Source organism: Crocuta crocuta, unplaced genomic scaffold (genome assembly GCF_008692635.1).
Source record: "Crocuta crocuta isolate KB4526 unplaced genomic scaffold, BGI_CrCroc_1.0 scaffold70, whole genome shotgun sequence".
Lineage (NCBI taxonomy): Eukaryota > Metazoa > Chordata > Mammalia > Carnivora > Hyaenidae > Crocuta > Crocuta crocuta.
In genome coordinates this window covers 6,996,963-7,016,047 of record NW_027528417.1, presented here as the reverse complement: position 1 = coordinate 7,016,047, position 19,085 = coordinate 6,996,963, and the positions used below count along the sequence as shown (strand labels likewise).

The 19,085-nt window shown below is 38.6% G+C and overlaps 1 protein-coding gene across 1 annotated transcript in view; it reads left to right on the top strand.

Annotated features, from left to right (window-relative positions):
• The first annotated feature begins 1,891 nt into the window (after positions 1-1,891).
• Positions 1,892-19,085, top strand: part of ULK4 (unc-51 like kinase 4) — a 540,134-nt gene continuing 522,940 nt past the window's right edge. Inside the window, exons 1-7 of the mRNA XM_077754339.1 lie at positions 1,892-2,079; positions 7,265-7,364; positions 10,110-10,249; positions 12,553-12,715; positions 14,810-14,911; positions 15,582-15,665; positions 17,440-17,515. Coding sequence (XP_077610465.1) covers positions 1,942-2,079; positions 7,265-7,364; positions 10,110-10,249; positions 12,553-12,715; positions 14,810-14,911; positions 15,582-15,665; positions 17,440-17,515 — 803 coding nt within the window. The 5' untranslated portion in view covers positions 1,892-1,941. The remainder of the gene's footprint in view (positions 2,080-7,264; positions 7,365-10,109; positions 10,250-12,552; positions 12,716-14,809; positions 14,912-15,581; positions 15,666-17,439; positions 17,516-19,085) is intronic.

Sequence of the window (19,085 nt, the reverse complement as noted above, 5' to 3'; positions counted from 1 at the left end):
GAATATTTCCCTTTTTGCAGTAGATTTTAATTTTATTGGAAGATGGAATCCTAGAATTAGTTGCTAGATTCTTGGATTACTGGTTCCATGTACCAAGACAGGATAAATGGCTGCCTCTTGGCCAAATCTGTTTCTCAGCCTGCTTTTGTATGACCCACAACAGAAAATAAGTTCTAGAGATCTAATGTACATCTTAGTGATTAAACTAAACAAGAATTAGTTATGTACTTCAAAGTTGCTATGAGACTAAATCTTAAATGTTCTTAACCACAAAAAAGTGATAATTATGTGACCTGTAAAGGTGTTAACTAATGCTATGGTAGTAATCAGATTATTATACATAAATGTGTGAAATCAACACACTGTACACTTTAAACTTAATGTATATGTAAATTATATCAATAAAAATTGTGATATTCACATCCTATACTGTTCACCCCTTTACTGTGTGTAATTCAGTGATTTTTAGTGTATTCACAAAGTTTTACAGCCATTAGTACTAATTACAGAATATTTTCATCTGCCCCCAAAAGAAACACCATACCCATTAGCTTATATTTTACATTCTCTATTACAAAGTGTTTTTGGTATAGTTTCTGACTTAATAGATACCATATAGAAACATGAGCTGCTTTTAAAGAGTACATCTTAACTGCTTACTGGATAATTTCTGAGAAATTTTCTATAGTATGTAAAATCCTTCCATCTAAGAGATGCCAATTTAAAATATATTTTGCAAATTGAGTAACTACTTTGATTATATTGTAAGTATGTTGTTTAAAATCCTGAATCCACTACTGTACTTCAATTCTGACTAAAATCTAAATGATAAAACACTACATCAACTCCTATTCCTTCATGCAAATTGGGGCATTTTGTTGGCCAAGAAAATGAAATCTCTTAACTGCTTATATACTAGATAATGAAGTGGTTGGTTAAATTTTTTTTTTAGTTAAAAATTTTTTTTAATACTCATTTTTGAGAGACAGAATGTGAGTGGGGAAGGGGCAGAGAGAAAGGGAGACACAGAATCTGAAGCAGGCTCCAGGCTCTGAGCTGTCAGCACTGAGCCGAAAGCAGGGCTCGGACTCGCAAGCCGTGAGATCATGACTTGAGCCAAAGTCGGATGCTTAACTGACTGAGCCACCCAGGTGCCCCACCATTTTTTTTTTTAATTTAAAACAGGAGTAGGCAAACTTTTTCTGTAAAAGGCCAGATAGTAAGTATTCTTGAATGTGTGCAAGCCATTACTCTGTTATAACAACTCTGTAATTGTAGTCTAAAAGGAGCCTTAGACAATATGTAAGTGAATGGGTGTGGCTATGTTCCAGTTAAACTTTATTTACAAAAGCAGCAGGCTGGATTTGGCTCAGGAGCCAGGAGTTTTGGTAACAGCTGACTTTAAATACTATTTGGCTTGATTTCTTAGAATCTCTGTGGATTAGATGCAAATCTCATCATTCCAAATTTGTTTAAAGTGTTTTAACATACATTGTCTCTTGCTTCTCATAGTTTGAAGTTTAGGTGGGTCATATGTCACCCCATTCTATACTGATATTGACACAATGTGCCTTCCTTGTAACAAAGTAAGAAAAGTATCAAGATACATTGGAATCTCATTCATCCCTCATTTTGTTACATGTGTTGGAAATAACTGTCATTTTCATCATTTTTGTTAAGATCTTGTTGGAGGAAGTTGAGTATTAGTCTTCCAATTGTTTTATTTTCCCCTTAGCTTTTTTTTCACCCTATAAAAAGACAGTAGTATCCAACACTTGGAGGTGTATTTTCAGTTTATAGAATTATTAGATTTGCATACTATCTTAGGCTAATTAATCATACAACTAGCTTGCATTTATAAGTTTTATTTTTGTTTACTTTTTAGGAGCTAGAGATGCTATTAGGCTGTTGTTTTATCCAATGTGAGAAGTTGGCCCAGAGATGGAAAACTTCATTCTGTATGAGGAGATTGGCAGAGGAAGCAAGACCGTTGTTTATAAAGGGCGGCGGAAGGGAACAATCAATTTTGTAGCTATTCTTTGTACTGATAAGTGCAAAAGGCCTGAAATAACCAATTGGGTAAGTCAAGTATATTTTCCTCCCTTTGGGAAAACACAGAGCTGTGATCAAGGAGAATGAGAAGCATATATACAGAAGCCATTCAACTCACTATAGCAAAGGCCACATTTTCAATCTGGAATGGGTGACCTGTCTGTTTCGTGCCACCAATCCTGAATAATGACTAACAAACTTCCCTAAGTAATTAGCAATTTAGTGGTGTTTTTGGGTAAAGTCAGGAAAAATATAGTCTATATTAGATCATTTAAAAAATTTTTATATTTTAAAGTTTTATTTATTTAAATAATCTACCCCACGTGGGGCTCACACTCCCCAACCCAAGGCCAAGAGTCTGACCAAGCCAGCCAGGCACCCCCCTAGACCATTTACTATTAAAGTGAGCATGTGTGATGAAGTTTGCTAAAGGAAGGACATTGGGCGAGAGTGACTTGGGTTGGAAATTTATAGCCCAGGCTCCTGGACCAAACTTAGCTTTTTATTTTTTTTATTTTTTTATTTTTTTTACCCCCTCCCCACTGTGGTAAAATACACATATCAAAAAGTTTACCATCTTTACCATTTTTAAGTGTACAGTGGTGATATTAAGTGCATTAATGTTGCTGTACAACCATCACCATCTCTATAGCTTCTTTTTTTTTTAAAGTTAATATTTTAAGAGCAGTTTTATTGACTGAGAGAGAGTGCACCTGCGCAAGCAGGGGAGGACAGAGGTAGAAAAGGAGAAAATTTTTTTAATTAAAAATTTTTTTTAACATTTGTTTTTGAGAGAGAGAGAGAGAGAGCGAGCGAGCAGGGGAGGGGCAGAGAGAGAGGGAGATACAGAATCTGAAGCAGGCTCCAGGCTCTGAGCTGTCAACACAGAGCCCAATGTGGGGTTGGAACCCACGAACCACAATATCATGACCTGAGCCAAAGTTGAATGCTCAACCGAGTCACCCAGGCTCCCCAGAAAGGGACAGAATCTTAAGCAATCTCCACACTCCCCATGGAACCCTGGGCTGGGCTCCATCTGGCAACTGTGGGATCATGACCTGAGCCAAAATCAAGAGTCTGACACTTAACTGACTGAGCCACCCAGGTGCCCCAAGAACAGTTCTAGATTCACAGTAAAATTAAGAAAGTGTAATGATTTCTCCTATGTTCTCTGTCCCCACACATGTCTAGTGTTCCACATTGTCAGCATCCCTATCAGGGTGGCAGATATATTACAAACGATGAACCCACATTGACACATCATAACCATCCCAAATCCATAATTCACATTAGAGTGCACTCTTGGTGTTGACATTCCATAGTTTTGGACAATGTATGATGACCTGTATCTGTTACTATAGTATCATACAGAAGAGTTTCACTGCCCTAAGAATTCTCCATGTTCCGCCTAGTCATCCCTCCGCCTTCCTCCCAGCCCCGGGTAACTGTTGATCTTTTTATTGTGTCCATAATTTGGCCTTTTCCAGAATGTAATGTAGCTGGAATTACACAGTATGTAGGCTTTTCAGGTGACATCTTGGCAATATGCATTTAAGTTTTCTCTGTTTATTTGTGGCTGATAGCTCGTTTCTTTTTACTGATGAACAGTATTCCATTGCATATATGTACCAGTTTTTAAAAAATTCATTTGCCTATTGAAGGGCATCTTGATTGTTTTTAATTGTGAATGAAGGTGCTACATGTGTGAACAGGTTTTTGTGTGGACCTGTTTTCAACTCTTTTGGGCAAATACCCAAAGTGCGATTATTAAATTGTCCAGAACTTTTGTCATCTTGCAAAACTGAAGCCCTATACACGTCAGGAAATAATTCCCCATTTCTGTGTCCCCAGCCCCAGGCAAGCACCATTCTACTTTGTTTCTGAATGGTACTTGATATAAGTGGTATCATACATGATTTGTCTTTTTATGACTGACTGACTTCACTTAGCATGATGTCCTAAGAGTTCATCCATGTTGTAGCGTGTGTCGGAATTTCTTTAATCTTTATAATATTCCATTGTATGTAAATACCACATTTTGCTCATCCATTTACCTGTCTCTGGACACTTAGGTTGCTTCCACCTTTTGGCTATTGTGAATGATGCTGCTATGGACATGGCTGTGCACATACATCTTCAGGACATACTCTGGTTTCGGTCTTTTGGATATAACCAGAAATGGGGTATTTTAGTTTAAATTTTTTTAAAGGAATTGCCATACTGTTTTCCACAGAGGCTGTACCATTTTACACTCCCACTGACAGTGGACAAGGGATTCCATTTCTCCACATGTTTGGCAACACTTGTTGTTTCTGTTTTTTTTTTTTTGTTTTGTTTTGAAGATCGCTATTTTAATGGATGTCAGGAGGTGTTGGCTTTTGTAAGGAGTGGGCATAGTTGAGGAAAGACAGGTATATGAGATAAGATTCATGTCTTGGTTTACATCTTGGTTGGTTTGTAGATTCGGCACTAGGAACATAGGCATTTCTCTTCTAATAAGATGGGATCAGAAGCTAAGTCCTCAATTAGATAGGGGAGGGGAAGTCAGTGTTCTAGGCAGAAGGAAAGCAACGTGTGAATAGTCACTTGATGTACCGACTAGCCGGGCCCATTGAAGATTGGGGATCCTAAACTGAAATTGGATCGGTCAGCATGGCTTGCGTCTGCTTTGGTTGCTTGTGTAGATGCTGAGAGTGGAGGTTTGAACTGAACCAGAATTGGAGTACTAGTGAGAGTTGGTAAGTTAAGGAGTGGTGGTCATGAGCTAGTATGTGTGCCAGATTTGGGGGATGATACGATTATTAGTAAAAATCTAACAATGCTGGTCAACTGAAACATAATGGGGGCTACAAATCTAACTTTAAAGTTCATAGTAGCCACATTGAAAGGAAATTAATTTTATTATATTTAATCCAGCATATACAGTGTATTATTTCAACAGATGGGTAGTGGAGGTGCAGGTGGAGGGCAAGATGGAAAGAGCTGAGGTGTCTGGAAGAATAGGTACTTGGCATATACAGATAGGCAGTGTAGGAGGCTTCACTGTGGCCTGATTTCTTTGGAACTTCCACACCTTTATTTTTCATTAGGACCTTCTTCCAGTGGCTGAATCAGTGGCAATTCTTTAAACGTGCTCACCATGTGCCCTCCTTAGTGTCTACTGGGACAGAAGTTAAGGGGAGTTTATAACAAGGTGCTCCTCAAATTCTCTTGACCACTTTGATTTGTTTCTTCTCATCTAAATTATGTGTCTTCTAAACTATGTGGATTCATTTCCCTTTCTTTGTGTTAGAATATGAACCCGAGTTGTTCTTGGAGTGTATATACCACATTCCATTTCTAAAATAGGGGGCTCTGTATGTCCATAGATTAGGGCCCGTTAGCCTGTGTTGTGTGACTAAGTAGAGTGTGTGTGTGTGTGTGTGTGTGTGTGTGTGTGTGTGTGTGTGTAAGAGAATCAGAAAACCAGGATCCAGAGGACTTAGGTAGTTGTCACCAGTTCTGAGTCTGGATGGTTTGCTAATAAAGCACACATTTTTGTGACTCTAGTTTCCATTTTTAATGGGCTCTTAAAGGGAGAAAGCAAAACCCCCTGAGGCAAGTTAGTATTATTCTTAACAGACAGGCTCTTGTGTCTTTATTTTATTTTATTTTAAAATATTTGAGAGCGAGAGAGCACACCCTGGGGAGGTGAGAGGCAGAGAGAGAGGGAACAGAATATCTGAAGCAGCCTATCTGCTGTGTGACTCGAACTCACGAGCTGTGAGATCATGACCTGAGCCTGGGTCAGACTCTTAACTGGCTGAGCCCCTCAGGCGCCTCCGCATCTTTATTACTGAGTTTGGAATTCACGCTTGTTTTGGTGCGTTCTCATGAGCTAACGGAAATGTACATTTCAAGATCAGTGTGTGTTCACTGTAACGATTCTTCTTTTGATAGCCCGAGTGAATTGATCCTAGGATTCACTAAGGGTGTGTGTATATATCTATCTATCTATATACATACACCCATATATATATGGGTGTATGTATATAGATAGATAGATATATATATATATGGATGTATATCTATCTATCTATCTATCTATCTATCTATCTATCTATCTATCTATCTATCTATCTATCTATCTATCAAGACAGGCTCCATGCCCAGTGTGGGGCTTGAACCCACGACCCTGAGATCAACAGTTGGATGTTCTACTTACTGAGCCAGCTAATCATCCCCACTAAGGATATATTTAAAAAGAAAATTCTAAAACCCTTTGGGAGTTGTATTAATTTTACAATATTTAAAATATCATCATTATGGAAAATTTGGACGATATAGAAGAATGGGTCGAAGAAAAAAAGGGCAGCATAGTTCCATCATGTGAGGCAGTGATGTCCTGTTTTTTTTTGTTCTAGTCTTTTTTACCATGAGTTCTGTTTCAATTTTTTAAAATGTTTATGTTTTTAAAAATTTATTATTGAGACAGAGAGAAACAGATCATGAGTGGGGGAGGGCCAGAAAGAGAGGGAGACACAGAATCCAAAGCAGGCTCCAGGCTCTGAGCTGTCAGCACAGAGCCCCATGCAGGGCTCGAACTCACAAACCGTGAGATCATGACCCAAGCTGAAGTCGGATGCTTAACCGACTGAGCCACCCAGGCGCCTCCTGTTTCAATTTTAAAATCATGGTATTACATAATGTTGTTTCTTGTCTTTTTCTCTTCACATCATTATGCTAACATTTTTTACGTTATAAAATTAATATATTGGGCTAATATTTTATCAGTTGATATGTAATTTAACTATCATTGAACCTTTAAGTTATTTTTACTTAGTAAAATTTTTTTTCTTCCTTGAAAATGATTTGTTTCCTGATTATGAAAGTATTGTATGCCCACTGTTAGAAAATAGAAAAGATTAAAATCACCAGCACTTCAGCTATTTCAAAATATACCTTTTGGTCATTTTCCTATGAATATTTATTTTGCAATGTTATGTTTACACAAATACACAAAACTGTATTGCATGAGTTTTTTTAAAGATTGTATATTAAATTACCATTTTTCCATGTCACCAGCCTTCTAACAATCATTTGCAATATCTGTATAAAATTCCACCAAATTCTATGATTACCCAATTGTGTGTTTAGGTGTTTCTTAACAGATGCAAGGGTTTTAAGAACGTGTGTGTGTGTTGGTGTGTGTGTGAATGCCATGTTTTTACAGGTCCGTCTCACCCATGAAATTAAACACAAGAATATTGTAACTTTTCATGAATGGTATGAAACCAGCAATCATCTCTGGCTCGTGGTGGAACTCTGCACAGGTAAGCGTGTATAAGACACGGTACAAATATATCCACCTTAGGTCGTTTTAAGCAAACATGTAGGTTTTGTTTTCCTTTTGTGTTACAAATATAGGCACTTGATACTATTGAGTCAGTTAACTTGCCCATAAATTGTTTGGATATGAGGGTAGGGAAAAGAGCAAAGATGTTTGGTAAGACATTTGGTAAGACAAATTCAATTTGAGGTTTACTTTGGTATAAAATACTACTAAATCACCTACATAAAAATGTAGAAATATTTTTTAGTGATTAATTTATCCAACAAGTTTTCCTATTGAATAAAATCCATGTGGGTAGGGGAGAGGGGAAAATGGGTGATGGGCATGGAGGAGGGCACTTGTTGGGGTTAGCACTAGGTGTTATATGGAAACCAACTTGACAATAAACTATTAAAAAAAAGAATAAAAACCAAGTATTTTAGGTCAAGTAGCTATCAGCTAATTAGTTTATAAAGTGATCATATTTTTATTTTTATGAAAAGAATACTTGGTGTTTTTAAAAACTTAGGCAATGTGAAAAAGTACAAAGATGAGTCAACAGGGGTGCCTTGGTGGCTCAGTCTGGTAAGCATCCGACTTCGGCTCAGGGCATGATCTCACAGTCTTTGAGTTTGAACCCCACATTGGGCTCTGTGCTGACAGCTCAGAGCCTGGAGCTTGCTTTCAGATTCTGTGTCTCCCTCTCTCTCTGACCCTACCCTGTTTGCACTCTGTCTCTCTCAAAAAATACGTAAACATTAAAAAAAATAAAGAAGAGTTGACAAATACCACCTCCTAACAATAGAGATAACTGTTACAGTTCTTGCTTGATACAACTTTCTAGGGCCATGTTTAGGGAGAAAAATGAATATCACTTTTTTGGGATTTTAGTTTCAGGGTCTTCAGGGAAAAAGTACCACTGTTAGTGTACTTCTACTTATACATGGAGTAATAGTGAAGGATCATTAAATATTAAGGTATATTGTAATTTCTAGCTTTATGAGTCTTACCTATTGGCACTTAGAATTTATAACAGTGAATCATCTTAGGTTATTTGGAATAATAACTTATTTGGATTTTATTTTTTTCTGAATCAATAGGAAAGGACTATGGTTTACTTACTTTCACAGCTGTACACACTGTTGAGGTGATCAGGCAACTTTAACTTTCTCTGTGTTACTTTTTGCTTCAGCTGTGATTTCTGCTCCCCGACCATTGTTACAACCTTACTAATTGATGCCTGTATTTGGAGTGGTTCCTTACTTACCAAAACAAAGTAACCCCCAATACCTCCTACCTTAGTCACAGTGTTCTGATTGAACTTTCAGATGCCAGCTAAGACTTTATTTTTTAAATTTTTTATTTCTATTTTTTTAATGTTTTATTTTTTTCTGAGAGAGACAGTCTGAGCAGGGTAGGGCCAGAGAGAGAGGGAGACACAAAATCTGAAGCAGGCTCAAAGCTCTGAGCTAGCTGTCAGCACAGAGCCCGACGCGGGGCTTGAACCCACAAACTGTGAGATCATGACCTGAGCCGAAGTTGGACGCTTAACTGACTGAGCCACCCAGGTGCCCCAATTTTTTAAAATTTTTAAAAGAATTTTACGTATTTAAGAGAGAGGATGTAGGTGTACATGTGTGAATGGGGAGGGAGGGAAGGAGAGAGAATTTTAAGCAAGTTCCATGCCCAGCATGGAGCCCTAAATGGGGCTCCATCTCACCACTGTGAGATCATGACCTAAGGTGAAATCAAGAGTGGGATGCTTAACCAACTGAGCCACCCAGATGTCCCAAGACTTTTTTTTTTTTTTTAAAGAGAAAGGAAAAACATTTTATTTGAACCTAAGTTAGGACAGCTGCCTGGGATACACAACCTTCAGAAATAAAGCAGTGCTCTGGGGAAGGAACATTATGTGCAGGGTTATATAGGTGTCTCTGAACTTGGCTCCTCTTGGAATCTTGATGCTTTAATTTTTTGTTTTTGTTTTGTTCCTGGCATGTAGATGGTAGAAATGTGATCAGGATCTTAGAAGAGTATAGAGATGGATTTCGCAATGTGTTTGCTTTTGACACTTAATTTCTTCAGTGATGTACACTAAAGGTTGTGATCTTCTGTTAAGAAAAGGCATCTTTTCTGCCATGCAGTACTCTGTAGAACGTGATCCAACCTTGCACAAGAGTAAATGTGGCTATACTTTGCATAATGTGTTTTTTTTAATGTTTTTATTTTTTATTTATTTCTGAGAGAGAGAGAGACAGCGTGAGCAGGGGAGGGTCAGATAGAGAGGGAGACACAGAGTCTGAAGCAGGCTCCAGGCTCTGAGCTGTCAGCACAGAACCCACGAACTGTGAGATCATGACCTGAGCTGAAGTCAGACGCTGAACTGACTGAGCCACCCAGGCGCCCCTGGATAATGTGTTTTAAATGCACAGTTTGGGTTAGTATTTGCCACTAATTTTTGCAGCAGTTCAGTCCCTATAGTCACAGCACCAGAGGGATGGTCCCTTCAGAGGGATTCTCACCTGCTTGTGTAGGGGCCGTTCTCCCAGCGCAGGCGGTCGTTCTCTGGGAGCGGGCTCTGGAGAGGGCACGCCCCTGCGCTCACTCACATGTTTATCCCCCGCCAGCCTGTCCAGGTGTGCTGATTAGATCAGGTTTTAAAGCTCTGGATCTCCTAGCATGGAGCGTCCTGGGGGCATTGTGTCAATGCTGGGGGTTCAAATTGGCGATTTTAATCAACTTGCAGGTGGTTCCTTAGAAATGGTTATCGCTCAAGATGAACACCTCCCGGAAGATGTTGTGAGAGAATTCGGGGTTGACCTCATTGCTGGGTTACATCACCTTCATCAGCTTGGCATTCTCTTTTGTGACATTTCTCCAAGCAAGGTAGTTCATGGAAGTTTTGATTTCCTAACTGCTCTGTCTTAAGTTATAATGCTTTCTCACAGGTGTTTTTAATTTTAGATAAAATTTAGAATGTCTTGAAATTGACTTAATATTTTAAAAATGAAAACATAGTGCCATATTTTAGCTACCTTTTTAGCTACCTGTTGAAATAGCTCTTAGAATGCGAAGTCTCCCCTCCCTTTAGAGTCCTTTGAATAATTCTTATTGCTGCTGAGGTATATTGTGAACGATCAGCTCAGTATATCTATAAAGTAAGCTGCTTAGCTCTTAAATTGTGGTATCTGATTATGAGCCACTATTTTCGTTTGATAATGACATTTTTGGCTTTGCTTGATTACTGGTATAATGGGTCAGATAGCTTCTTTTCTGGTAAAACTAATGATGTGTAACCAAATGTGCTTTAGTGAGGTGGAGTCCTGAAACCTGCTTATTTTCTGAGTCACAGTTGACCCTGATGCTTAGAAGTTGTGTGAACCTGGACAGGTTACCCGTTTTCTCTCTCTGCCTTAGCCTCTTTGTCTCTGACATGAAGATGGATTCTGTACTATATTTAGGTTAAGCTTCTAGGACATTTTCTGGTGTTTTCAATCAATGGCATCTATTATTTATAAGTACATATTCTTAGGGATTGTGCTTGTTACTGGTTTGAGTTGCTACTTTTCCTTTGTTAAAGTGTACATGATGAAATAAAGTTGAATATTTCCTTGTGAAATGTTATTATAAACCCTCTGTAAGAGAACACATAAAAATCCATAAAAACTGTATAATGAGTAGAAGCTCTTGTTTGAAATATCTATATACTTGCCTCAAGTCTACAACCACCTAACTGTGGTCATAGCCCTGAAAGCAGCTGTAGAGAACACGTAAATGCAGGGGTGCAGCTGTGTTTCAATAAAACGTTATGGACACTGACATGTCAGTGTCATGTAATTTACATGTATCAAGGAAACTTACCTTAATTTTGATTTTTGTCAACCATTTAGAAATTTAAAAACCACTTAGCTCATGCTTCTGTAAAAACAAGTCCTGGCTGGGATTTGGCCCAGTGGCTGTAGAACTCCCTGTGAGGGAGTTGTTTGAATGAAGTCTAGTGTTCTATGTAATCTAGGAAATTCACACTGATTTGTAATGTAACCTTTTCTTTTGATCAGGGGTTGGCAGGGTCCGGCAGCATGACTAATTCTGCAAATGAAGTTTTATTGGAACACATCTTTTTATTTATGCGTTGTTGGTTGGCTGCAGAGTTGAGTAATCAGGACAAAGATCTTATGGCCTGCAAAGTCCAAAATGTTTAGTAACTTAAAAAATTGCAAATTGCTGACCCCTGCTGGTGGCTCTCAAAGCATGTTCCCCGGACCAACAGTATCAGCAGTACTTGGGACTCATTAGAAATGTAGGTTCTTGGGCCCCACCCAGACCTGTTGAATCAGAAACTGGGGGTAGGGATTGGCAGTTTATCTGAACAGGACCCACAGGGGATCTGGTGCTCAAAAAAATTTAAAAGCCACTGTTGTAGATTACCAGACATCCTTAGTATTTGTGACCAAAAATTAAGGGTAAACCTTAAACTGCTTTTGAAAACAAAGATCCACCTGGCCTGCCGTGATTTCCCAGAAATAGTTTAATGGCTCTGGGGGAAAAGATACGAGTAAGAGAACACTAGCATGGTTTCACCATTCAACAGGTAACTTCTAATCACAAACCCTGTTAGCCGACTTGAGAGAGCACTTATTACATGCCAGTCATTGTCAAAAAACCCTTTACATGAATAACCTTAAAACAATCTGAAGAGTTCAGTATTATTTTTCCCATTTTACAAGTGAAGAGACTGAGCTTTACAAAGGGTAATGAGTAAATTCTCCAGCTCAGGCTGCCAGTAAGTGGTGGGTCTAGGCCTAGATCTTTACCTTCAAATCCCTAGTTTTGAACCCTTGAGTAAATAACACGGACAGGTGGGTTTTCAAATCCCCCTTCAGCAGTCATGGAGGATTGGCGAGTATAGATCGTTCCATGTACATTGGTCTTCATCTATACCCAAAGCACGTGGTTTTCCCCTCTATGGTTATGATGCGTTCATTGTATACATCTGAGAATGAGCAGTTTAATATTTAATTCTCTTATTAAAATGTTGGATTTTTAGCTTCTTTTAAAATTGTATGCATTTAAATTTTGAGTTGGGATGAAGCAGGAAAGCCCATGCTCAGAGTTCTTCAGTGAGATGAAAGGTAAGGATGCAAGTGCAAATAGAATTGGATTCCCAACACATTTCTTAATCTTTATAGATACTCTTGGAAGGGCCTGGCACATTGAAGTTCAGTAACTTTTGCTTGGCCAAAGTGGAAGGTGAAAATTTGGAAGAGTTCTTTGCTTTGGTGGCAGCAGAAGAAGGAGGAGGTGATAGCGGGGAAAATGCACTGAAGAAAACAGTAAAGAGTAGAGTCAAAGGTACGTGGAAAGCTTACAGATCGGAAGCCTAGTTGTGGGCTGCCCAAGTCACGTGTTTAGGAGATAACGTCCAGTCAAAATAGTATATTTTTGTCATTTTTGACAGTCAATACGTTGAAAATAACAGTGTGTAGGACAAGCCTGGGTTTGGGGATGGCTTTGCCCATGGCCTAGCAGGTTTTGCACAGACCCAGTACCGTGTGAGGTACAGGGAGCTCTAACAAACCTGGATCCTGTCCTTGGCTTCCTGTGTCCCTGTCTGCTCGTTTTTACGTAAGGATGGCCATTTTTTCCTGCTTTTGCTGCATTCTCAGCACTTAGAACAGTGCCTGGCATATACTAGCAGCTCAATAGATATTTTTTCAACATTGATGAGTAGCTAATATTCTGAAATTAAGATTTTTAGGGCACGTTCTTGGGCGGTGGTTTTGACAGTGAGATGGGGTCTGGGATGTTAGAGTCTCTGTACTTGAGGGGAGATTGTGTGAAGCGATAGCCCTTTTGTAATGTTCCCTGTGTAAATCTATTATTGAACTTAACATGTGACCATTTTTCTATATTGTCTTTTGGCATTCAATTATGAAGGTAGGGGCTTCATATTCATTTGTTCACTAGTACATTTATTGATTCATGTCTAATAAATTGCATAAATCAACAAAAATTTAGGCATGTTCTAGATACTGGAAATAATGAATGTGAGCAAACAGACAGAAATCCCTGGCCTTGCATTTCTAGTTGAAGAGGAGAGACATGTTCACATTCAGGATGCATTAGTGATGCACGCACTGGCTAAGTGTTGGGCAGGGTACTTGGGCACCGTGGGGTTCTTACTTAGATTTGCTTTCTCAGGATCTGGCAGAAGTAAAGGTAGATAGGCTTTCCAGTAAGTGTTTGGTGAATGAGATGAATGTATATATGAGATGTGATCGTCTAGCCAAAATGTCATGTAGGAAAACTTTAAAATGTGAGGACACAGGAGGCTGTTGCTGTGGCCTCAATGGGCCCTGGTGATAGTATTTGCTGGAAGGTTTACCTCAGTTGAATTTTATTTTCCAGATGATTGGTGATTACTCCCTTCATGGAAAGAATATTCTCATTGGAAGGTGGGAGGCTTTTAGGTCGAGGTTTGGTGGGTGCTCTGCAAGTGAGCAGTTGTGTGACTTAGGGGATCTCAGGGGACCCTCTAAGCTTTGGTTTCTCTCATTAGTGAATAAGGGAACTTGCTAGCTCGAGAATTTGCTCTTTTTTTTTTTTTTTTTAACATTTTATTTAATGGAGGGAGGGGGAGAAAATCCCAGTCAGAGTCCTTGCTGTCAGTGCAGAGCCCGAAGCGGGACTTGAACTCATGAACTGTGAGATCACGACCTGAGCCGAAATTGAGAGTCAGACTCTCAACTGACTGAGCCCCCCAGGCGCCCTGACAATTTGCTCTCTGTGTAATATTAAGCTTTGTGTAAAGTATATGTGGCACACCTTAGTGTCATTCATTAAATATTCCCTGTTCTTCTGGATCCATGGTAGGATCGCATCTTCTCCCTGCCAAAGATAAGGAAATATGAGCAGAAGTGATGTGAGTCACTTGGAGGTGGGAATTTTCAGAGCCAGTGTGCAGTGTGCTACATTCTTTCCTGCTATCTTGGGTGATGGAAGGAGCATGTGTTGACATGGAGCCTCTATCAGCCTGGCTCTTTGGATGACTGTGAAGAACAGAGCCGGGGGGGGTGGTGGTGGTGTGTGTTGACCCGTGGTGGACATGTAGTTTGAGTAATAAATAAACCTTTGTTGCTAAGCCAGTGGAAATTTGGAGTTTCAATGCTGTATAGCCTATTCTAATCAAAATACTATAATCAGAGGTTCTTTTGATATACAGAATTGTGTTACACTTCTAACGCAAGTGGATATCCAAAACCTGTTCGTAGTCTTATATATCCTTGTAAATGAAACCTTAAAATTAGAAAACTTTAAAAAAGGTGAAATATACACAAAGGTGTATATTCAAGTATGTGCTTTTTTGNCCTTACCAGGTCTCTCATAGGTAGATTTGTTTTTGGAATTGTTACAAATGCCTAACAAACTTGTTTTTTATACTTGTAGGATCTCTTACATATACAGCGCCTGAAATTTTGAAGGGTACTGACTTCTCTATCACCAGTGACCTTTGGTCTTTGGGCTGTCTGCTTTATGAAATGTTTTCAGGTGATTACTTTCTGGTACAGTTTAAGTCAGAGCTGGGCACACACAGAAAGACTAAATCTGTTGTAGTTTGCGAGTATTCAGCCTGGAAGGCGTGAAAAAAGCTAGCTTTTCTAAATTTTTACACATATTGGTTTTGGCTTCCCTCCCTCTGTATTCCTCCTGTATGCTTGGTGTCTAGGCAGATGCCCAGAACCTTTGACATCCAGGTCAAGGAACTGTTGACGTACAGGTATTTTTCACGATAATCATTTGGAATGTTAAAATATGCTTACTTACTAAAAACTGTAGAAATTCTTATAAAGGTACCTGCGTCTGTGAATTATTCAGATGTGTCCAGTGGCCCATGCAGCCCTTAGATAATGGTCCATACATACATTAGCATCTTTGTGAGGATGACATGTTTTGAATTACAGAAATAGAAAAATAGTGTGCCTAGAAAAATAGACAGTGTGCCTGGTGGTCTGGACCAGGCTTTCAATAAGTAGTTACTGCTATATATATATGTATACACACACACACACACGCACACACATATACATACATACATATATATGTATACTTTCCTGTGAGTTGTGTAGTCCTAATCTGTCAGTAGTTGAGATTTATTTAGAGTTATAGGCTGGTAATAGCCAACTATTGTTTAATTTTATAATTTTTCATGTAATTTCAGGAAAACCTCCATTCTTCTCAGAAAGTTTTTCAGAATTAATTGAAAAGATTTTTTATGCGGATCCTTTGCCACCTGTTCCAAAAGGTAGGATTTTTGGGGCGCCTGGGTGTCTCAGTTGGTTAAGTGTCCGACTTCGACTCACATCATGATCTTATGGTTCGTGGATTTGAGCCCCATGTCAGGTTCTGTGCTGACAGCTCAGATTTGCTTAGGATTTTGTGTCTCCCTCTCTGCCCCTCCCCTGCTTATGCACATGCTCTCTCTCTCAAAAATATTAAAAAAACCCTCAAAAGTTAGTTTTTTAAAATTATAAATGCAGTTAGGTTACATCCGACACTATTAATGGTACACTCTTACCCAGAGTCTGTTTTTGATTTCTAACCCCAAATTTACATTTTGTATGTAGTCCCCAAATTGATATTTTTAGAAATGTTAGCATCCCCTTTGCCTTTTTATTAAGATAATAAAATGAAAAAGTACTACTAGTAGATTCCTTCATTTAAAGTCAGAAATTATTTTGTGCTCCTATATCAACAGAAATCTGGTATAAAGATTTTAAAACTTTTGTTTCTTGTGAATGTACTATTAATTTGTACTCTTGTTCTTTGTAGTTATTTCTGTTTACTGTTTGAATAGGGGCAAGTTGGGAGTTTATCAGTTGCCCCTGACAAGTTGCTAAAGTCTTTAAACGAGATATAATTGTAGTGTCTTAAATGGATTGGAACTTTAATCAGATGAATTTTGATTAAGGTAACCATCTACCACTAACAAATTTAAGACAAGAAAAGGAAAAAACCCCAAAAGGCCTGAACATAGTAAAGCACTCTGCTGTGCACTGGAAGAAAAGTGTTTCTTAAGATGTACAAATGAAAACAACTTTACGAAAAAAACTTTTGAAAGTAATTCATGGAAAAACTGGGAATATGGAATTCTTTCAAGATTTCAAGAGTCGTCCTAAGTGAAAAAGCCAAAATGTTATTTTGAAAATAGTCTCTACTACTTAAAAGAAAACAAAACTGCTTATTTTTTTCTTTAGCTTTATATTAAGGATGGTGATTTCTATAAAATCTGTTTCCTGTAATGACGACTTTGGATTATTGTTTTTGTTTTGAATATTGGAAGTACTGATTATTGTTCTGTCCTTTAAGTTAAAGACTTTTAGGCAGGGAAGAGAAATCTGAAAATACAGGTGTCAAAGATCCGGCCAGGATACATCTGGTAGCCCACCCTTAATTAGGGACCTTCATCAGACTGTGGCCATAGTGCCCAGTAACAGCCTCTGTTTGATGTCTTTGTCCACTGTCTTCATGGCCACTTGAACCACAGACTGATAATTTGACTCTGGTATATTCTGTCTAATTTAAAAAGAACTAACATCTACAGACTACTGGAATTGGACAGCATCATAATATTGTGACATTATTTTCCTGTTAAAAATCTTTAAAGGAGAGAGGGGGAGAAAAAGAGGGATTGTAAGTATTCTTATCATTGTACATTATAAAGCCAAGTTGGTCAAATTAAGAAGGCCTCAGAAAATGAGGCATAATTAAAAGTTGAAGACAAGGGTATGAAGACAAGGCTGGTCATCCTGACCGGGCTTATTCAGTAAAGAGAAATTGCCAAGGTTAGTCCAAGTTTAGTTTCTGAGATTCATGTCTTTTATGGTGTAGGAAAAAATGTTATTTTTATTCTTATGCCCATTCCTCACCTCCATTAAACGGAGGATATAATTGTTAATAATGGATTCAGTGTTCTCTTAAAAATGTGTGCTCAAATACAATCACTCTAAAGTTTATGTAGGGTGTATATTCATGTACTTACCACTTTTTTTTCTTTTTGGGCCTCATTTTGTGAATAGATTCTTCTCTTCCTAAAGCTTCTTCAGATTTTATTAATTTGCTTGATGGTTTACTTCAAAAAGATCCTCAGAAAAGGTATGTATGGATAGTATTTTAATACGAATGAGGAAGAGAATCTTTTTCTCCTTTCATGTACTTGTAAAATAGTATTTAAATTTTACAACTATCTAAATTACTTTTTAAAAAAGGAAATCTAAGTTTACATTAACAGTGTTTTCTATTTGCAGGGGTTTTTAAAAAGTTTTTATTTTAGGGGTGCCTGGGTGGCTTAGTCGGTTGAGTGTCCAACTCTTGATTTTGGCTTGGGTCATGATCCTGGGGTCATGGGATTGAGCCCCGTGTCAAGCTCTGTGCTGAGCATGGAGCCTGTTTGGAATTCTCTCTCCCTCTCTGTTTCCGTCCCCATTTCCTTCCTCCTCCGTCCGTTACTCCCACTTGTGCTCTGGCTCTGTCTGAAAAAATAAAAAAATTTATGGGCACCTGGGTGGCTCAGTTAGTTAAGCATCTGACTTCGGCTCAGATCACGATCTCGCGGTTTGTGGTTTCCACCCTGTCTTGGGCTCTGTGCTGACAGCTCAGCGTCTGGAGCCTGCTTTGGATTCTGTGTCTTCCTCTCTGCTCCTCCCCTGCTTGTGTTCTCTATCTCTCTCAAAAATAAATAAACATTAAAAAAAGTTAAAAAAATTAATTTCAGTTAACAATGTGTAATGTTAATTTTAAGTGTACAGTTTAGTGATTCAGCACTTCCATACACCACCTGGTGCTCATCACGACAGGTGCGATCCTTAATCCCATCACCTGTTTAACCTGGCTCCCCTCTGGTAAGCATCAGCTTGTTTTCTATAGTTAAGAGTCTGGTTTGTCCATCTTTGTTTGCAGGGATTTTTAATCATGAGGAAATTGTAAAGTCCACTTCTCCTTTAGTGTATTAAACAGTTGTCTAATTGGTTGACAAATTTTCTTGTAACTTGTAAGTCCAGGAAGGGCATTGTTTTTCATTGTGGATTTCAGGCTAAATCCCGCCTTACACTAATGAACTAGGGATGACACTGTCAAGATCATTAATGTAATAACTGCTGAGTGGTATTTTAGTAAGATGTGTTTTTATGATAATCCTGTCACAATGAGAGCATCAAGTGAGAGGCTCACAGGCACAGTGTGAATTTTCTGGGTTGCAGTAATGGCAGAAAATTAGAAAGCACTGTGGCATAGGATTGTGGAAGGGAGGTCAGGAGTCCGGAAGGGGTCTCCCTGGGTTGGCAGACAAGAGCAGCTGGTTTCTAGGTCAGATTCTGCCACTGTGTATCTGGGGAGGGGGGTTTAGGCAACTGTTTGGGGTTTCTGCATCAGGGTGTAAAATGAAGACTAAATTTCATGTAGCATATAAAATAACCCATTCTCTAGCTTCATTAAATGTGGAAAAAAACGGCAGAAGGAAGTGCTAATTCCCTTTGTGCTTACAATGGAATACTGTTAGGATTAGTGTTATTTTGCTATGGTCTTCCAGATACCTTTTGATGGATACAAATCTACTTGATTTAGGATGGTGTATCCACATTTCTACATATGTATATCCTTATATTGTATACATGTTTGCATAAATGATACCACTCTATAACCTAGTTCTCTTTATATGTCCACCTCT